We start from the raw sequence: 20,985 nt of genomic DNA on the forward strand, positions 1-20,985 counted from the left end.
CGGCCTCCCTGTGTGGAGTTTGCATGCTCTCCCCGGGCCTGCGTGGGTTTTCTCCGGGTGCTCCGGTTTCCTCCCACATTCCAAAAACATGCGTGGCAGGCTGATTGACCACTCTAAAATTGTCCCTAGGTGTGAGTGTGAGCGTGGATGGTTGTTCGTTTCTGTGTGCCCTGCGATTGGCTGGCAACCGATTCAGGGTGTCCCCCGCCTACTGCCCGGAGACGGCTGGGATAGGCTCCAGCACCCCCCGCGACCCTAGTGAGGATCAAGCGGCTTGGAAGATGAATGAATGAATGAATGAATGAATGTATATTGAGGTAAATAATGTTTTTTGTTGCCGTTGTTTTTCTCCCTCCACACATTGCGCACAGTTAGCATATTAGCATAGCATAGCATAATCGCACATTTTTGAGAAGAAAAAATCAATAAATGAGAAGTTGCCTTGATTCAACTTTGACTGAAAATCTAAACTGACAATATTTAGTCAGGACTTTTTTTTTTGGGGGGGGGGTGGTATGTTTTTTTTTCTGTCTGCTTCAGATCCCGTGTTGGACAAGCGGGTGGTCTTGTTTTACATTTTCCCACAGTTAAGGCGCGAAGGGAGGGGCGAACACGCAGCATGTACATGTGGCCCTTGCGAGGTTGAGGTTGAGAGACGGATGGATGGAAGAAAATAGAAATGTCACTCTCACTTTCAGACCGTGGCGGAGAGAGCTAAATAAAAAGAAAAAGACCAAAAAAAAAAAAAAAAGGTGCGCGAGGAATCGCTTTGTAGCCGGGTGAGGTGGAAAGGCAGATGGTGAAAGAGAGGGAGAGATGTACCGATGAAGATGCCGAGAGAAGGAGGTGCGCAGAGAAGTGAAGAGCAAGATATATTTAGAGAGGGAGAGAGAGTTTCAGCCTCCGAGCGGGAGGCATGACTCATCCTCTGCCAGCTGACTGAAGGAAGGATGGATGAGGGAGAGGAGACGGATGGAGGGAAGTCGGCAGGAGGAGGAGAGCATGCGTGATACAAAAAAAAAAAAAAATCAAAACCCAAGCCCAAAAGCTGAACTGTCGCAAATTAATCACAATTTAGAACACAGACATACACAAAGAAGACAATTCCTCCATAAACCACAAATAATGTTCTTTGCAGATGATCAAGAATACATGCCAGTGAGTGTTCTCACAAACTCTATCCATACGAGTTGTTTGCATTCAAATCAAGCAGACTGCCCGCTCGTTATGGAGCAAGTCGATTGATTTATTCGCGCAGAATCCGACCCCTGACCTTTCACCTCTCAGAGGGCTGGGGTTCTGATTGGGAGACTGGTTGCCAAATCCACGGGAGACATTGCCTTCGCAACCCGGGTCCTCCTTCACTGACCGTTTGTCCTTTTTTTACGGCTTTTGCTTCCCAAAAGATGTTTACGAGGTGACCAGATGGGTCGGTGAAGGTGAGACTGGACTCTGAGGTGGAAGTTTGCAAGCGGAAATCATTTTTGGGAAATTTTTGCAGGTCATTGTCCTCACAGTCGAGTCAAAACAATGCTGCGGTGTTGACTGTGATGCTGCTGTTGAATCCACAGTGGAGCTGTTGGGGTATTTTTATTTTTTTTTCTTCCCGGCATTGCTCCCTGTTGCATGGCGATTGCTCATAACCTCCAGGGAGCAAGCCTTTCTCTCACTCTCATCTTTCATCCTCTCTCTTGTTTCCCCTCCTCCTCCTCCTCCTATTTTTAATTTTTAATTTTTTATTTAGCTCACATGGCCTAAGTTACTCTCCCGAGTCCTGACCCTCCACTACACCCCCCCCCCCTGCCCACCACCTCCTCTGCTGTGGTAGGCTCCAGGCAGCGTGGCTAGCCTACGCCCTCTTGTGGTTGTAAGTGAGCGTTGCAGCTCATCCGCAACAGCTCGCTGCGTTGTGCAAAAGGCCCTCGGGGATGCTTTTTTTTTTTTTTTTTTAGGGGGGGGGGAGTGAATGATTAAAAACTCAGTTCTGCATTCAGCCACATCTGCAGGTGCTAATAAAAAAAACATTTCATAATAATAAAACCAAGTTCGTGTCTTCCGTGTCTTCCGTGTTCCTCCAGGCGGTGGCGATGTTGTCATAGCAACACGCACACATATACACTCACCGTGTCGCGTTGTTTGTTTTGGAAAAAAAAAATTATGTGGAGTCTGAAAAGACATATCAAGATGTCTTTGGGAGTTGAGTTTTAATTGACAAATTAAGGATGTGTCCGGGAAGCGTGACAAAGAGACGGATTGCAAAAGCCAGCTTGGAATATTCAAACCCGCGTTTCCACTTTTTGCATCCAATCTCGCGCGACGCCAGGTCGTAAAAATGGGAGGGGAAGTGGGTGGGAATTGGATAGGGAGGGGAGCTTGTGTGGAGGGGCGGTGGGGGGGGGGGGGGGTGGGGGGGGTAGTTCAGAGGTGAATTAGGGGGTGAGGCGGAGTAGGATTCGGAGGAGAGAGGTGAAGTGGTCGTGGAGGGACGAGGACGTGCGGAGGCATTTGTGCGAGACCTTTTTTTTTCCAATCAGCATCATCGCTGCTTTGATTTGATTTCTTTTGGATGACATTTTGGCCGCCTCTCCTTCCTTTTTTTATTTTTTTATTTATTTTTTTTTAAATGCGTAAAACCAACCCGGCTTTGCGCGTTCCCCGATTGGACCTATAGCGACCCCATGCTTCTATTTTCGGGTCACCCCCCCATCCACCTCCTTGACTTATCAGGCTTTTATTTATTTAATTATGTCTGAATTTATTTTTTAAATGACGGCCGTTTGATTGTGCTCGCTTGGACTCCCTTTTTTTCAAAAGAAGTCGAATGCCAACCGCGCGAATGTCTCAACAGCGCAGCACTTTCCCCGGTAGCGGGCGGCGGCGAATCATGGACCGCAAAGGGGTCGGGGTTCGGCACTTGTTCCTGCTGCTGGTCGCCCTCCTCGCCGGAACCTCGCAGTTGTTAGTGGTGGACGCCAATTCGTGGTGGTAAGTCTTTTCTTATGTGTGTGTGTGTGTGTTTTTTTTATTGCGCTTTTACGGCGCCAATAAATCGTGCGAGAAGGAGCGCGAGTTTTACGCACGATTGACGCATAGTTTTAAGTCGGAGCTAAATGACAAAAAAAAATAAAATAAAAAGATGAAGTCGTGTCTGTTTGGCGTTTTTTTTTAGGAGGCGAGGGGAGGGGGGGGGGGCTTTTCGTCAGAACAAATGTGAAGGCTCTGTCACAATATTTACCCTCGGGGAGCCCCAAATGGCTCTAACTTGGGGGCGCGCGCGGAGGAGGGGGGGGGGGCTGCTTGGCCCCTATTGGCCCTTCAATTGTCCACACTTGTTCTTGACTTACAAGGCAAATGTAAATGTGCAGGTTAAGTTCATCTTAGCATCGTGTATTCGAAGATGCCAAGTGGAGAAGACGCACCCCCCCCCCAACCCCACCCACCCAACAAGTTTTACATCCTATTCAACCACACACAAAATATTCCAAATGATATTTTATAGTTGGAAGCAAAATCCAATCATCAATATCGGCCCTGTTTTCAGGTCAATGGCGCTGACCCCCATCCAGAGGCCCGAGATGTACATCATCGGTGCTCAGCCGTTGTGCACTCAGCTGTCCGGCCTCTCCCAGGTAACTTCCTGTTTCTTTGTTTGTGTGTGTGTGTGTGTGTGTGTATGCCGATTCTAAAATTTTTATTTGTATTTTTATTATTTTTTTTCAGGGTCAGAGGAAGCTGTGCCAGCTCTACCAAGACCACATGATGTACATCGGAGACGGAGCCAAGACGGGCATCAAGGAGTGCCAGTATCAGTTTCGACAGAGGAGGTGGAACTGCAGCACAGTGGACAACACGTCCGTTTTTGGACGCGTCATGCAAATCGGTGATGATTTTATTTGTATTTATTAATTTTTTAAATAAATACAATAAATATAAATACTCATTTTAATATTTTATTTTTTTTAGATTTTATATTTTATATTATAAATATATTTTTTAAATTAAAATATATTTCATATTTTAATATGTTAAATTATATTAAATTAAATTAAAATATATTTCATATTTTAATTTATTTATTTTTTAAAATATAAATACTCATTTTAATAAATATAAATACTCATTTAGCCTCGGAATGTGCATTGTAGTTCATGATGTCTACATCATATTTTGTAAACCCCCCCCCCCCCCAAAAAAAAGTACAAAACAACTCAGAAAGTTGCAGCTCGGTTCAGTTTTTGACCAAAATTTGCTTACTTTTAACCCAGCAATTTGAAATTTTTTTTTTTTTCATCTGTAGCTTTATTTTTAAAAAATGTTGCTAAATAATGACGTCACCAACAAATTGTAAATATGAGGATATCATCATTGTTTGAGTTAGTCATGATTTGGATTTTTTTTTTAAGGCCAAAACGGTGTTGACAATTCCATAAATATTGAATCAAGGAATATTTTTCACTTGTGGTTTTATAATTATCGTTTTTTTTTTCGCCCCCGCCCCAAATCGATAATGTCAACCACAAGCGTCTGCAGGCTCGATTGTCATTAAAAAAAAAAAGTTGCGGAACGTGGGAACGCTCTCATCAACAAGTACGTGTTAAATCCGCTTGGGTGCAAGCGAGCCGCCGTCTCCGTCTCACCCCCCCGCCCCCCCTCCCCTCCACTAGTCTCTATTGACAGTCCGTCCACCTTTAAAACGGAGGTGTGAGTCGCTCCATTGTCTCCAGGCTCTTTTTTTTTTTTTTTTTGAAATGCGCCGATGAGCTGACACACAGCCGACAGATCCGGAACTGAGCTTATTTGAAGTCTGCAATAAAAGCCGCAAGACGATACGCAGGAATATTTGTGCGCGATAGTTCTGTGGCGAGTTTGCGTCGTGCATTGCGCAAGCCGCGTCGAATCCGTGGGTTGACGTTATCTCCCCCCCCCACCCCCCACCCCATGAAAAAAAAGGATTTTACTTAAAAATTATAATTAAAAAAAAAGTCAAGCCAAGTGATTTATAATGATGAGTGACAAGCCACAAGCAATAAAAAACTGCGCCATAATGCTACAAATTCGTTAAAGAGGTTAAAACGTGGAAGGGGAAAAAAAATGACTTAATGTGAAAAAGGCAGCACAAAATACTGTTAAAAACACAACTTCTATTTTTTTTTCTTTTGGGGGGGTGTTCGAAACTTAAGTTGGAAAAAAAACGTCATAATTGACATGGCAATGATGTCATTATATATAATAAAATGTTAGTTAACTATTCCGTTTATCATCATTTACGCTGCTCATACCCCGTATAGATGTAAATCGTAAGCCCATAAAAAAAATTAATCTCCGAAGCATTTTGTGTATTAAAATCCACCGAATGGGGCATGCGGAGGAGTCATGTTGCGTATTCCAAAGTGGGGTCTGGGAATCTTTAATACGCTTTGCTGAAGAGGAGGATGAGGAGGAGGAGGAGGAGGTGTGGGTGGCGGCCGTTTACAAAGAAAGGGTCGTAAAGTTTGGTGTGGAAGAACCTGAATCTTCAGACACTGTCACCGCCTGCGTCCCGATACTTTTTGTTCTGACGGAATTATCATTCACAAAGTGTTGTGGCAAACAAAGCATGTCAAGCAGTCGCTTGTAGCAGACATGTTGCGCAATAAGGCAGAGAAGATCCCCTACTAGTTTCGACTAATAGTGAGTATTGTCGTATGCGGTGTTTGTACGTGTTGCTGCTCCATGTGTGAAGTGAGCATTCGGAGGAAAGGTGGATCATTAGCATATGATCGATGCTAACGGTCAGTTGCGGGTCTATTGTGTTAGCGTGAAGCGATGGTTTGGTTGAACAATATGCTGGTAAAAGATACAGATACAGCGAATACGCTAAAAACAGTTGAGTTTTTTGGGGGGCTAAAATGGGTTGAATATAATTTAGAGAAAAATAAAATACAATATAATAAATAATAAATAATAAACAAATAAATAAATAAATAAGTAAATAAATAAATATTTTTTATTAAAATATATCAATATTTTAATTTTTAATTTTATTTTAAAATTTAAAAAAAATATATATAAAATTTAAAAAATATAACCAAAAAATATATCTATATATATATATAGATATATATATATATATATAATAAAAATATTTTTGAGTTGCAAAATACCCTTTTTTGTGCAAAAAAAAAATTGGGGGTTCCTTTGTGCCTTTTTCATTTTACCTAACATTGCTTTGGTCCATTTTTTTGACCCAATGTGGGTTATTTTTGACTCCGAAAACAGCCCAATTTTGTGCACCAAAAAAAATTTGGTCAAATAGACCCAACTAACCCATGGCTCCATTTTTGACCCCATTCCCCCCGCCCCACCCCCCGACTCAGCAGTTTTGACCGTTCTCCCTCCCGCTCCCCCAGGCTCCAGGGAAACAGCGTTCACCTACGCCATCAGCGCCGCCGGCGTGGTCAACGCCATCAGCCGGGCGTGCCGCGAGGGCGAGCTGTCCACCTGCGGCTGCAGCCGGGCGGCGCGACCCCGCGACCTGCCCCGCGACTGGCTGTGGGGAGGCTGCGGCGACAACGTCCACTACGGCTACCGCTTCGCCCGCGAGTTCGTGGACGCCCGCGAACGCGAGAAGAACTTCCCCCGCGGCTCGGCCGAGCACTCGCGTACCCTGATGAACCTGCAGAATAACGAGGCGGGACGACAGGTACGGATTTCCCGCGATTTGGTCACGCTTCAAGTTTAGACATCTGGAGTGTTGTCTCCTTGGAAGACAAGGAATGCGTGGGCGAGTCAAGGTGCCCCCCCCCCCCCCCCCCCAACTCCCTGACCTGCCGGTATTTCTATGTGTGTGTCAAGGTTATTTATTGTGAGGGTCCAAATGGTAGAACTGCTAACGCCCTTGGAGTCTGGCTAGGTCACCCGGTCAATGCGCATTCCAACAGGGGAACACACATTCGCAAGTGAGGCAGGATCGGATTTGCTTCACTTTTGTTCGCCGTCGCTCAGAATACCGGGACTCATTTTCAAGGGACGACGGGAGTTGTTTGGGAAACATCCGGAAGAGAACAGCACTTAAGAACAACCTTTCACCTTTGATTAGGCTCCACATTTACCGACGCGCTAGCCTCGTAAAAGGTCCATTTGCTGCTTGGCGGTGGACGGCGCAAGAAGGTGTGGGGGGGGGAATGTGTTTGTCGGAGCTGTTTACAAGACAGGAGGCCCTGGTGCGTTCCGTGCGCACGCGTGCCCCCCCCCCCCCCAACCCGCCCTTTCCCCTCTCACATTTGATTTGTGCGAGAGAGAGACAGTGAGCCTGGTTTTGTGTGTGTGGCTGAGGTCAAAGGTCAGGGCCTGGTGTGCCTATGTGCCGCGAGGGTCCCGCTGGGGCTGTAAGAGAGTGGATGGGTTTTCACCAACTGACTTGCGTTGATACCCAAACTTTTTTTGTGAAGTAGCGAACGCTTTACATGAACACACACGCACACACACACACACACACACACACACACCGCATTGTTTCTTGTTCATCCGAATGGAAGAGAGAAGAAACGCAGTGGGGAGGTGGGGGGGGGGGGGGCAGAGGAAGACTCGCTTTTTTGGGGGCTGACACGCTGGTTTGGGGATTTGTCCCGCTCGGTTGAACGAGGCAAACCACAGCGCTTTTGTGTGGGGGTGACGGGGGCGTGCCACTATATATATATATCTGTGTATGTGTGTGTGTTAGCGTTTAGCTTCATTTGACTTGTGCACAAAGGCAGACAACGTGTGTGTGTGCCCAGACGGAGACACAGGGGTGAGCAATGGACCGCCGTCACACTCCCCCGACTTTCAAAGACTGGCGCGCACACACCGGGGGCTCGCTGTCTCCGTTCGACACAAATCAAATGAGGCGGCTCTTGTCACACACACACACACACGCACACTTACACACACTGAATGTACATTCTCAGGCAAAACTCCCCAAAACCTCCCCTGAGAACACATTTATCTTTCGATGCCAGGATTTTTTTTTTTTTTTGTTTCGGGGTGGGCATACTTCAACGATGAGGAACACGATTCATCCATCATAGATTCGAAGTTGATGCAATGAGTTCAAGGATGCCTTAGAACGCCTCGTCATCTGCCATAAGTGCATGCAAATCATGGCGGAATAGCCAGGAGGAGGAAAATATTTTTTGGGTGGGCATGGCTGGTTTAGAGTGCCTCGTTGTTGGCCTTAAGTGTATGAACATCATTGAGAGAAATCAGGGGAGCAAGGGGATTTCAGCCAGTATGTCAATAAGGGGCTTCACGATGGTGCATTAGAGTGCCTCGTTGTCCTGGTATGACATTTTGGGACATATTCCAACAACCAGAGCTTTTCAGTGGATATTTTTTTTATTTTTTTTAATCAGAAAGATGCTCGATAAAATAGCATCTACTTTTTTTTTTCAAATTTCCCCGACACCTTAAACTTCAGTCGAGCAACAGTAACTTTTAAGAAGCCCAAGCAAGGCATGACATTCACTCTTTTTCTTTACCACACACACACACACACACACACACACACGGCTCTTACCTATTGTTCCCGACAAGACCGTGTCCACGTCGCGGCAGACTGACCGTGTCACCGAGCCCAGCAGGCATGTCCCGCCACGGAGGGCAGCGTGAGACTTACAACACGCACGCACGGCATGAGCTCACGTGGAGGGAAGAAATAACAACTACCTGAAATCCGGAAGGTTGGATGACGGGATGCAGGGTGGCGAGTGCTATGCCTGCCGGGTAGGAAAAGAGAGGGGGCAACAGGAACGGGGATTGTTAGGGGAGGGTCGGGGGTGGGGGTTTCGGGGTTCAGAGGTTAACAGAGGTGAAAAGGTAATTGGGATCAGGCAACCCAAGGAGAGGACAGACGGTGATATGAAGAACACAGGGAGTTTTATGTGTGCGGCAAACGCGAAAAAGAGTGTTTGTGAGCATTTGAGGGGTGCGCTTGGGGGCGGGGGGGGGGGTAATGCAACGGCCTGCTCAGGCTCCCCCTAAAGTCCACTGCAGATTCCTGCTCTGTTTTTTGTTGTTGTTGTTGTTGTTTTCTCACATGCAAGCATAAGCCTCTGATAAATCCGAGAGGACAAAAGATCAAACTTCAAAGACATGAGATGAAAATGCCGTTTTAGATCCATTGTCATTCGGTTTTTCATGTTTTTTTGGTGAAACACAAAAAGCTAGAACAGTGTAGTTACACATAGTCTCCACAGGAGGGCGACATTGTCACCCTCAATTGGAGCCACGTTCAACTTTCAAAACTTTTCTTCTCGGCCACTGTCAACTTTGGAGTTTCCGATTCAGTATTAGTGACGTATTTGAGATGAAGATAATGATGATGATGATGATGACGTCTCGAATCTTCCAGGCGGTGTACAACCTGGCCAACGTGGCCTGCAAGTGTCACGGCGTGTCGGGTTCGTGCAGTCTGAAGACGTGTTGGCTCCAGCTGGCCGACTTCCGGCGCGTTGGCGAGTTCCTCAAGGAGAAATACGACAGCGCCGCCGCCATGCGCATCGGACGCAGGGTAAAAAGAACTGCGCGTCTTTAGTTAAGAAAAAAAAAATCGCTAATCATAGATCTTGGTCCAATCCAGGGCAAACTAGAGCAAGTGGACAAGCGTTTCAACCCCCCGACCCCGGAGGACCTGGTCTACATCGACCCCAGCCCGGATTACTGCCTCCACAACGAAACCACGGGCTCGCTGGGCACTCATGGCCGCCTGTGCAACAAAACGTCGGAGGGCATGGACGGCTGCGAACTGATGTGCTGCGGCCGCGGCTACGACCAGTTCAAGATGTACAAGCACGAGCGCTGCCACTGCAAGTTCCACTGGTGCTGCTACGTCAAGTGCAAGCGCTGCACCTCGCTGGTCGACCAGTTTGTTTGTAAATAACGGCGGGTGTGGCGTGGGGTGGGGTGGGGAAGTGGTTAGGGGTTCGGGAATCAGCCGTTTGGAGTCATTTCCTATTTGGGCTCTTCCTGCTTTGGGAAACCCAACCCCCACCGACCCCTGGCGGAACAACTGGATCCAAAATAGGGACACGGGTGACTCCGATGAATAAAATATATCACGAAATAATAAGTAGACTGTTTAAAAGAGACACTTTGGATCATCTCCTTTGATTCTGGCCCGCAGGAGTGAACGTGCTGACTCGCCGCGGGTTCTCGAATGCTACGAGACCAAAGGAATGGCTCGGCGAGGATCGGAGGGGAGCCATTCTTCAAGGCACACTTAGGCGTAGAAATACTGTAACGAAAACGGGGACACTCCATTAAACACGCCATTTGTCTACGCGCAACCCCCCCGGCAGAGATGCTAGCTGCCAGCGACCCGACGAGTCCGGCGAGCGACGGCGGTTAACGAGGTTTTCGTCCCCCCGCCTGCCGCCATCTTTGCCTCAGCCCGGGCGCGACCTTCACGGGCGGGAGGAAAAGGCGCGAGGGTTGGGGTGGGGGCGGGGGGGTTTACGAAGCTCCATTAGCGAAGATTGATGACGCCGCGGCGAAAGATACTCGCCTACCCCCGACGCCCGTGAATGCTAACGAGCAGTCTTGTTTTTGGGGTCCGTCGCCATCTCGCTTCCCCAAATTGATCCTGCTTGACTTTGATGGAAAATAATTGGTAGATATGAAGAATTCAATCTGATGATGATAAGAGACCGTGGGGAGTGGGCGGGGGGGGGGGGGGGGGGGGTTGAACGTCTGTGTGTGGCAAAAAAAAAAAAAACGAACAGAACGGACTGCGATTTATTATGAGCTACTTTAAAAGAAAATTAGATCATAAGAGAAAGTATATATTTTATTACTGTCCTGTTTTGTATGTTTGTATACTTTTGATAAACTAGTCTTTGGACGATGATGCCTCTTTTTTTTTTCTTCAGAAGATTTTATTGGACAACATAGCCTTGTTCTTAAATTACAAGGGGAAAAAAAATAATAATAGCACACGGCACGGCTGAGTGTGCCCTGTGATGACCTCATTGCTAACCTCATTACTTTGGGCTGTTCGCCAGTAATTGGATCGGACAGGCGGCATGTCTTTCCTTTCAGCGGTCGAAACTGCTGCAACCTGAGAGAGACTTTTGATACTTGTTGGTCTTCTGCTTCGGCGGATATATCTCTTCGCTCGTGTGTGTAAAGCATGTTCAGTTAACTCCCACGGGCCACGCCGCTTTCCGAACCTAATTTGGTCCTTTAAAGTTGTCATGTTTCCCTCGCACATTCATCATTTTTGATATCCGCGCAGCGAGCTGCTCAACATGCGTGTTGTATTGAATATAGAGGGATATCCCGTGTGTATTATTTCTGACCTTTTTCGGGTTACGCTACCATCGTGTTTCAAGGTTGAGCTAACTGGAGCTGCTAAGTGAATGCTAAGCACCATCGCTACCAATTACGTCGAATAATGAAGCTGTCATGGTGGAGCGGGCCGTCATGAAAAGTGAATTCAAAGCGAACACGGGCGCCATTTCGGAAGCAGCAAGGCTAGAAGATGAAACTGGAATGTGTGGTGCTCAAGACGACTTTTACGAGCAAAACTTGTTTGGCGTCGGACCAGATTAACCAGACTGGCGAAACTAGACAAGCAAAGACACGCTCATCGCGAATCTATTTGCACAGCCAGACAATCGCAGTCAGGCAGCCCACGACGTGCCCTCGGTGGGCACGCCTGCAGATGTAAACACACCCAGGTCGAGGTTGAGGGCAAATATTTCATTTGCGGTTGCAAGAATTTATGGCCATGGAGTGAGGCTGATATGAAGACCAAATTCATAGAGCACATTATGACCAAATGGAAATATTTGAGTTAAAAAAAAAATTCCCGACATTATTTTCAACACTTGTCCCCATTGGAACCATTCACATTTGTTGTTTTACGAACAAACGACAGATTGTTCTATAAACAAAGATGAGTTGAGATAGATTAAAAATACATGAAAACCAGAAATGACAATTTATTGTGGAGGGTTAGCTGCTGTCTAAAATTAAAAAAAAGTAAGATAAAAACAAAATGGAAAAAGTTGCCATTCAAAAAGTCACAACTACAACTTCGCTTTTATTCTTTCAGTTGTTTTTGCCCCTGAATGAAAACTACAAAAAAGCAGCTGCGTCACTCTCTCTTCCGGATACACAACGATTGGCCACCTCTCCTCTGTCTACGCTCCATGTGATTGGCAGCCTGCCTCTCGTGAGGGTCACGTCACATTTTAACCACGCCCCCGAACACACCGTATGTCCCCGAGTACAGTCTGTCGTAAGAGAACAACAGAGAGTGGAGCAGAACGGATCCACGGTAACAACGCTCACAAGCTGTGACTCCTCACGTAGGAAATTTAACAAAACACGCCGGGACAAGGTAAGATTGTACAACTTCTTTCAAAATCTCGTGTTGCGTATTGTTTCGGACACGTGACCTTATTTTGGTACTTTATGAGTGCTAGCTGTGAAGGCTGTCATAATAAAACACGAGCTAGCCAACGACTGGGGAAAAGATATTATTTTCTCTCATGTTTTTGCCATTTTTAGTCCATACGTGCTGCTTCGATCAAGAACTTTCATCGTATGAAACTGTCAGAAGAAACACGAAAGGAGTTGAGGAGTTTGTTGTGGTTTCCCGTGTTAGCGAACTAGCTCCGCCTGCTAGCTCGGTGTAAACAAACCTGCGGGCTGCCCCTCGATTTGCCTGTTTTATAATAAAAATTAATGTTTTTTTTGGGGGTGGGGGGATAATTTCTTGAACCTTCCGACGAAAACAGCGCGTCTCGCATCACATACGGCATGACATGCTTTCACTAAGGCGTGACGTAATGCCGACAAGGGATGCTCCTTTGTGTGCGGGAAAAAAGTGAGCCCCCCCCTCCAAAAAAAAGTGCAGCGTGGCTGTCAAAAACAGGAGTGTGTCTGGATTTGGGGCTTCTCTTTGTTTCCCTTGGGTTGCCATGGCTCTTATCAACTTGGACTGTTTCGACATCCTGAAGAATGTTCGGCCTTCCTTTGCACTTTGTGTACTCTTTGTGTAAGTATCTGCTGAGTGGAGAGCATCAAAGATTAGTGACATGTGATATCACAACATAGCATAGCCCCCCCCCCTCCAAGCATGTACAAGCAAGTACCTTTGGCCTGTTTTTTTTTTCTTGCCAAGCATGAAGTCAGGCTGTCAATATTTAATAACCCAGCCACCCGATAGCCTGTTCGTCTCCAACTTTTGTCCGCGCGCGCACTAACACGCCCAGCTTGTCTTGTCTCGCATGAGATTAGCACATGGATATTTCATGGCGTCTTCAAACGCATTTTGCATTTTTAATCTTACCCCCCAGGGCACCGGCAATCTCGTGTTTGGAGAAATTTTTGATGAACAAATATTCTTCTATGAACGTGTGTCTATGGATTACAAATGGTTGTTTTTTTTTTCTCAGTGGATTGGATGGAGTTGCACAAAGAAGACTTTCACAACTCCCATGTGCAAGTTTCACCCCGCTATACATTTGTACTGCATTGCGTAATGACGCAGACGGGCCAGAAATGCTGCTCAACTTGGTTTTGGGAACTGTCATTACAGGAAACAAAAAAAAAACAAAAAACGCCCACAGAAGTTTTTTTAAAATCCCCGGAAATTTTATTCCCAACCCCAAATAGTTCATCGTCGCGCTCAAGTGAGAAAAGCAGAAGCACTTTCTTTTTGACTGTAATCACACCGAGCCGCGCTCAGATGTGTCGCCGTTTCATGTTGTAAAAAAGACAGCGCCGATGTCTTAATATAGAACATAGCTTTCGGCTCCCTTGTCATCAGGGCACACTATTTTTATCGCCGTGTGACCACTGACCACATTTGAATTACCACCCAGTGGCTTTGGCAAAGGAAAAAAAAGTAAAATAATAATCTCATCAGACATGTGCCGGCACCCCGCCGACTCTTCGAGGACGTGACTTCGAGGAGAAAGTGCTCTTTAATGTTAATTATTCCTCTCCAGTAACTCAATGTCGGATTCTAAATTGGCTCTGGAGGTTTGGAAACGTAGCGGACGTGTTTGTTGAAGCTAAATACTGGAGTGTCTTCAAATAAATTACCGGTACCATGTGTTTGCCGGGATTAAAATTACAGTGTTTGAGAAATTTCGCAACTGTTTAATCCCATGCACAGTTGACATTTACTGTCAAACATGACATAAAACAAATAAAATTCCCCCCCGGTGGGTTTAAAAGAATCTTTGCCAGTGGAAAGTCCGCTTAGCTTAATGCTAACGAAAAATGCTAAATTAGCTAGGCAGGCTAACCAATGTCGTTTCAATTGTTCATTTAAAATTTAGATCAACTCCTGGTAAGAATGTGATGAAAATACTTTTTTTGTCACGCCTCGACAGTCCACGAAAATGACGGCAGGTCCAACGTTTAAAGAGCAGAACATTTTTTTCCCCCTATCAGCTTATTGAAATATCTCAAGATGCCATCAGATAAAAAGCGCGATTGCTCAGATAGCCGCCGCACTTGAGTTCTGACGTGTCAACTTTTCGTATGCTCTGCTCGCTTGCCAGTTCGACCACACTCGCCCTTTGCCCTCATTTTTTTCCCCCTCCCCTTCACTTTTCACCGAGAGTCAAATCTTCCCCTTCCCCAAAGGGGCCGCCGGCACCATGCCACCGCCCGAGCGCAATGACTCACATGTTTGTCTTTGCTTTGCACGCTCCGCTTATTTAGTACCCTAACACACTCTCGTAAGCGGAGCGAAAAGGAGGACGAGAATCAATCAGGTGTACCTAATGTGCTGTCCAGCACTCGTTTGCCGCGATTGATCGGTGCGTCAAATCAATACAACTCGATACAATGTCAATGGCTTCAGGTCACAGCTCGGCGATGAACCCGCAGCGGGTTCACGATCTTGACCATCTTCCCTTTTGTGCACGAAGGGCCGTTTGTTTGCATCCCAGGAATTGATTCGGACTTTGCCGCAAAAGCGTCCTCGTGACTTTGGTGTCCACGTCTTGGCTCGATTTATTTATTTTTCGCAAGCTAACGTTAACTGGCTAACTGTTAGCCTGTCTGCATCGTTTATTGTTTTTGTTTGGACTCCCCAAGTTGGTTTTAATTAGTTCATAGAGCATTTGTTGTTTTTTAATTTTAATTTTTGAAAATACCTTGTTTTAATTTAATTTTTATTATTTTTAGGGTTAGTTTTAGTTTTTTTAAAAATGAATTTAATGTATGGATTATTTAAGTGCAAAATTGAAATGAAACAGAAGCTCTTCAAAGGGTTAATTTAATTTTTTAATTTTTTTTTCAACTTTTTCTTGCACCCTGTTATTTTATTTTGTGAACATTTTTTGAGTGATTTTGTGAAATTTTCACCCTGTTCTCATTTGGATTTTTTTTTTTGCCAGCTTCGTCCCCCCAGAGTGAGAGCCCGATCGCAACCCAGCGCTCCCAAAGAGAACCCAGCCGCCCCGTTCGGTCCAAGCGTCTGCGGGGGTGAGTTTCCGGCCCGGCGTTTTCAAGCTGGACGAAGGAGAGGCGAGTGGGCCCGATGGCCCGGCCTTCGTGCTGAGACACAGAACTTCCAGCCATGCGCAGCACACGGCCGATAGCGCCCCGACGGAGCCGCGCCGCGCCGCAGTCACCTCAGGTTCTTCAAACGGACACCTCAGCACCGCTCAGTGCCGCTCACGCAACGGGGTAAGTTGAGGGGAAAGTTGATTTGACTGCCCCCCCCCCCCACAACAATATCTACACATCCTCTTTTTTTCCCTTTTTTTAATTTATTTTTTTTTATTCAAGCTGCCCTTGACTTCCCTTGATTGTTCAAGGCCTTCGCTATTGTTTTCTAATTTAGCCTTCGACTGATTTTTTTTAATTTTTTTTCTTTGTCACAAGTTCATAATGTGCAGACGCCAGCTGTTTTTTATTATTTTTGGTGTGAGTCACATGTCGAGAGGGAGGGCGGGGGGGGTTACACTGTACAAGGGTGAAGCCTCTTTCCTCCCGGCGCCATGTTGTTGTGTTGCTTTCCTCCCGCCTCCCATTGGTCCAACGGGGGGTCACATGACCCGATTTCAGTTGGGTGTAATGTTCCATGTTCTCCGGAGGTGGTGGTTTTTTTCCGTGAGGGGCCGCCGTCCTCCCTCGTCCTCATCTTGTTTGGGGGTGCGAGCAAATATAAGGATGGCAGGTTTCACGGCTGCCATTTTAGATTTATTTTGTGCCACCAAATTTAAATCAAGCACCACCAACTCTTTATTTATTTTTTATTTTTTTACTCAGTCAGGAGTGCCCACCACGTTTGTTTAAATTCAGACCCCAAAGCCAAAGACAAAGAGCAAACAGCAAAGTCAACCTTTACAGATGACCATAAAATGAATGAGAAGCTACACGGACATAATGGAAAAAAAAATTTTTTTTTTTAGTTGTCTTGTTTTGTTTTTGTTGATTTTGTGACCGAAAGTGAAAAAATGACTTTTGGCTAATGAGGCTAATGTTAGAATAGAATACAAAGAGAAGTTCATTGACTACACACATGCATTCTGATGTCAGAGACTCTCCACGCTTTGCTTTTTTACATCTATAGATGATGTATTGTATGGTAGAGATTAATAGATGTTTTTATTGACATGATTGTTATGTAATTTATAAGTTATAAGTTGTTTCACGTTTAATGAGTCTGTAGGGAGCACTTTTTTCTTTTAAGGGAGTGTCTGCTTGGAGGAAAAAAAACGGGTCTTTTGGGATCAAGTGCCGGATTTAATCTGAAGCACGCATGTAGCTTCTCGTGCCTGTTTATCTCCGCGAGTGCGCCTGATAGGCCGACGCTAAGCGCTTGATGGTGAAAGTAATTAATTGATCTCACGGTGCCATCCATACTCGGGGTGGGGGGGGGGGGGGGTGAGTCTGCAAATGCGCTGATAAGTCCGAAGCCGATACTCTTGTTTAGCTCGTGGGGTGAGCACGAAACAGCGCGGCGACGTTTTTAGATTTAATACACAAGCTGCTCCCGAGCACCTCTCTTGTTATTGCGTAAGTCTGTGGTGCTTTTAAGTGCCCTTTTCGTAGTGTGCGACTGGCAAAATCTTATTACATGCACCCATGAACACTGGTGGGGGGGGGGGGGGGGGGGCGAAAAAAAATGCGGCAGAGCGCCCGTGACCCGGAAGGCAAATGAACGACATGTATCATCGCTTTTTATGAGGCATGGCGGAAACATGCTGAGCGCGTACATATGCTGCCCGTGTCCCCACAAATAACGAATCACCCTTGGTGCGCTCCCCCCCCCCCCCCCCCCAGAGCCTCCCGACATGCGACGAGGAAAGGAGAAAGGACGAGGACGCCAGGGGAGAAAAAGAAGACGAGGCCCGAGAAGAGAGGAGTAGCGACGAAGGCTTCATGGGAATGACGCCGCTTCTTCAGGCTCACCACGCCATGGAGAAGGTGGAGGAGTTTGTCCACAAGGTCAGCGCCACGCCTTCAAAAACAAATTCTCGCAGGTGACGTCGGTCCGCGTCACCTTCCGCTCTAGCGTCTCCCCCCTTAAGGTGTGGGAGGGCCGGTGGCGCGTCATCCCTCACGACGTGCTCCCCGATTGGCTGAAGGACAACGACTTCCTGCTGCACGGCCACAGGCCGCCCATGCCTTCGTTCCGGGCCTGCTTCAGGAGCATCTTCCGGATCCACACCGAGACGGGCAATATCTGGACGCACCTGCTAGGTGGCGCCCACGCACGCGCTTGACTTTTACTTCTTGTGATGATTCTGCGATTTGCTTAAAAATGGTGTCGCCGTCCATCTGCCCCCTAGGCTGCCTATTTTTCCTCTGCCTGGGCTTGATGTACATGTTCCGACCCAACATGTCTTTCGTGGCGCCGGTCCAGGAGAAGGTGGCTATCGGCATGTTCTTCTTGGGCGCCATCCTCTGCCTGTCCTTCTCGTGGCTCTTCCACACCGTCTACTGCCACTCGGAGGGGGTGTCAAGGGTCTTCTCCAAGTAAGTCAGCATAACTTCAATTAAAAAAAAAAAATAATTAAGCAATCTTTTTTTTTCTTCGGGGGGGGGGGTCCTTACTGTTTTTAATAAATATTTTTGTTGAAATTTTATGCTTACATTTTTGGGGAATTGTTGCTCAAATCCATTTACAATGTTGGAGGTACAAAAAAAATTAATTGACAACTCTCAATTGATGAATGAATTGATTATTATTGATAAGAAGCAGTTCATCATTCACCAAATCCTCAAAATTTCAGCCTCTCGGCAGAAAATAATTTCTGATGATTGTTTAGAGTCAAAATAAGCCATCGGCGAGCATCTCCTTTCCCCTTTGGAAAGCATTAATCAACATTTCTGCCTATTTTCTGACATGTGACGGTCCAATATTTACGAGAACATTTTATTTTAGATTATTTTGACAAAAATTTTTTTTTTTCAACAATGGCATAGAGATGAAATTTTTTTTTGGTGTGTACATTTTATTTTGCGGACGTTGTATCGGTCTGTCGTGGTGAAGAAGGAGCTGAGCCAAAGGGCGAAGCTCTCAATTTACCGGTCGATCTACGTTCCAACCCTCATCTATGGTCACGAGCTATGGGTCGTGACCGAAAGAACGAGATCCCGGATACAAGCGGCCGAAATGAGTTTTCTCCGCAGGGTGTCCGGGTTCTCCCTTAGAGATAAGGTGAGAAGCTCGGTCATCCGGGAGGGGCTCAGAGTCGAGCCGCTTCTCCTCCACATCGAGAGGAGCCAGATGAGGTGGCTTGGGCATCTGATTCGAATGCCTCCTGAACGCCTCCCCGGTGAGGTGTTCCGGGAGGAGACCCCGAGGAAGACCCAGGACACGCTGGAGAGACTATGTCACCCAGCTGGCCTGGGAACGACTCGGGATCCCCTGGGGAGAGCTGGAAGAAGTGGCTAGGGAGAGGGAAGTCTGGGCTTCCCTGCTAAAGCTGTTGCCCCCGCGACCCGGCCCCGGATAAGCGGTAGAAGATGGATGGATGGATGGACATTTTATTTTTTAAATATATTTTTAAATTTCTACTGATTTGTGTCCAACAGGCTGGACTACAGCGGCATCGCCTTCCTGATCATGGGCTCGTTCGTGCCGTGGCTCTACTACTCCTTCTACTGCTCGCCGCAGCCGTGCTTCATCTACCTGCTGGTGGTGTGCGTGCTGGGCCTTTCCGCCATCACCGTGTCCCAGTGCGACTTTTTCGCCACGCCGCAGTACCGAGGAGTCCGCGCAGGTCACTGCCGACGTCGCCGCCTTTTCCTTCCTCCGAGGTTGTCGCGATCTGTCGCCGACTGCGTGTTCCGCCGTCTCTCTCCAGGTGTGTTTGTGGGCTTGGGGCTGAGCGGCGTGGTGCCCACCCTGCACTTTGTCATCAGCGAGGGGCTCATCAGGGCCACCACCATCGGACAGATGGGCTGGCTTTTCCTCATGGCCACGCTTTACATCACCGGAGCCTGCCTCTACGCCGCTCGCATCCCGGAGAGATTCTTCCCCGGCAAGTGCGACATTTGGGTACGTCGCACGCCGACGCACGCAATTCCGGCTGGCTTGAAAGCAGCCTTCGTTGAGTGTCTCCCGCTGTGTGTTCCAGTTCCACTCCCACCAGTTGTTCCACATCTTGGTGGTGGCCGGCGCTTTTGTGCACTTCCACGGCGTCTCCAACCTGCAGGAGTTTCGCTACACGGCCGGAGCGGGTTGCGCCGACGACAGAATGCTCTAACACACGCCCGTGTGTAGGCGATACCTCATTGCGGGGAGCCGGCACGTCTGAATGACGACGCGCACACTCGCCGGCTGCACTCCTCCCCGAGGAGGACAACGTGGCTTGTCATGTCACGGGACAGCCTCACATTTCCAAACTGACACGTTCTCCTCGAAAGCCACTTTTTGAGAGGTTGACGAACTGCTCGTTGAGACCTCTGGACATGAATCAACCATTTCCTCTTGGAGATTTTCATGATTTATATTGCAAAGGAAGCATCATTTTTCTATTCCAAAAAAATTGGGGTGCGTGAGCTTTTGTTTTTTTGACTAACGTTTTTTTTTTAATAATTCAAACCCAAGAGCTTTTATTTTAAAAAAAATATCTTCCTTGATTGTGAAGGTTAACAAGGGGCTTCTGTGAGGTGTCACTTTTACATTAATAAAACAAAAATCTTTTTCATGTAAATAAGATTTCTAAATTTGGGGAATAGATTTGTATTAAATATAGAGATATATATTAAAATAAACAAAAAAAAAAGGTGTGTTGGTGAGGATGGGGTGCTACAGTGGAACTATTTTATTGAATATGCAAGGAGAAGCGTTGAAAAGTAAGATTTTTTTTTTCCCTCACTCACATTTGCCACGCGTCCAACTCTGATCTCGTGCAAATGTTTGGCTTGAAACCAAATCTAAGATGAGATCAAGAATTTTTCTCAAGATGTAGCCATTTTCATTCATCTAATTTCCCTTTATGCCTTTTTTTAAAGCCTTTAATTCCGAGTGAAAGCAGAACCAAATAAAACGCCAGCATGAAAAGATGTCAGTAAAAGTCAAATAATTCAATACAATATATCTTTATTACCTTTAAAGTCCTGTATTGTTTAAAATATATTTTTTTTGTGAATCCGTTTTTTTGACATCAACATGCTTTGTTAATGACAGGAGAGTGTCTTCGAATATGCATTTGCTTTCATCATGATTATATTTTATTGTGTTGACGTTCTATTAATTTATTGTAAGTGAGAGGGCAGATTGGATGCCCGTGCGCACTTTTGCGTTCGTGATGGGAGTTTTTGCTTCAGAGACCTTGACATCTGCTGTACTGTTCTAATAAAAGACGCTTTGTTGAATTCTATGACTCTGATGTTGAAAATGGATGGATAGATAGACCCCCGCCCCCCCAGCCCTCAAACATACTGAATGAAATGGCCAAAATATTCGGGTCACCGTATAGTTTGTTTATCGAGTGACGTAAGCTTTGGAAATAGAGGAGACATTATCATTTAAAATATATA

General features: G+C 46.3%; 2 protein-coding genes and 1 long non-coding RNA gene across 4 annotated transcripts in view; all 3 read left to right on the plus strand.

Annotated features, from left to right (window-relative positions):
* The window catches only part of wnt5b (wingless-type MMTV integration site family, member 5b), a 33,874-nt gene extending 23,133 nt beyond the window's left edge, over nt 1-10,741 (plus strand). The window contains exons 2-7 of one of the 2 annotated variants that reach the window (XM_052055472.1): nt 2,849-2,985; nt 3,542-3,629; nt 3,721-3,880; nt 6,390-6,682; nt 9,371-9,529; nt 9,599-10,741. In XM_052055472.1, coding sequence (XP_051911432.1) covers nt 2,885-2,985; nt 3,542-3,629; nt 3,721-3,880; nt 6,390-6,682; nt 9,371-9,529; nt 9,599-9,898 — 1,101 coding nt within the window. In that variant the 5' untranslated portion in view covers nt 2,849-2,884 and the 3' untranslated portion in view covers nt 9,899-10,741. Of the gene's footprint in view, nt 1-2,426; nt 2,986-3,541; nt 3,630-3,720; nt 3,881-6,389; nt 6,683-9,370; nt 9,530-9,598 lie in introns of those variants that run through there. The other variant, XM_052055471.1, reaches the window with a different exon arrangement.
* A 510-nt stretch (nt 10,742-11,251) lies between these two features.
* Nucleotides 11,252-13,885, plus strand: LOC127593823 (uncharacterized). The gene is made up of 2 exons (XR_007960522.1): nt 11,252-12,361; nt 12,876-13,885. It is a non-coding gene; the product is annotated as an uncharacterized LOC127593823 (long non-coding RNA).
* Nucleotides 13,886-14,375: 490 nt separating this feature from the next.
* On the plus strand, nt 14,376-20,820 carry adipor2 (adiponectin receptor 2). Its single transcript, XM_052056023.1, has 8 exons — nt 14,376-14,385; nt 15,401-15,672; nt 17,275-17,439; nt 17,523-17,694; nt 17,784-17,970; nt 19,033-19,220; nt 19,305-19,498; nt 19,578-20,820. The coding sequence occupies exons 1-8, from the start codon at nt 14,376-14,378 to the stop codon at nt 19,704-19,706; spliced, it is 1,317 nt and encodes a 438-aa protein (XP_051911983.1). The 3' UTR covers nt 19,707-20,820.
* The last annotated feature ends 165 nt before the right edge of the window (nt 20,821-20,985 follow it).

Source organism: Hippocampus zosterae, chromosome 21 (assembly GCF_025434085.1).
Source record: "Hippocampus zosterae strain Florida chromosome 21, ASM2543408v3, whole genome shotgun sequence".
Lineage (NCBI taxonomy): Eukaryota > Metazoa > Chordata > Actinopteri > Syngnathiformes > Syngnathidae > Hippocampus > Hippocampus zosterae.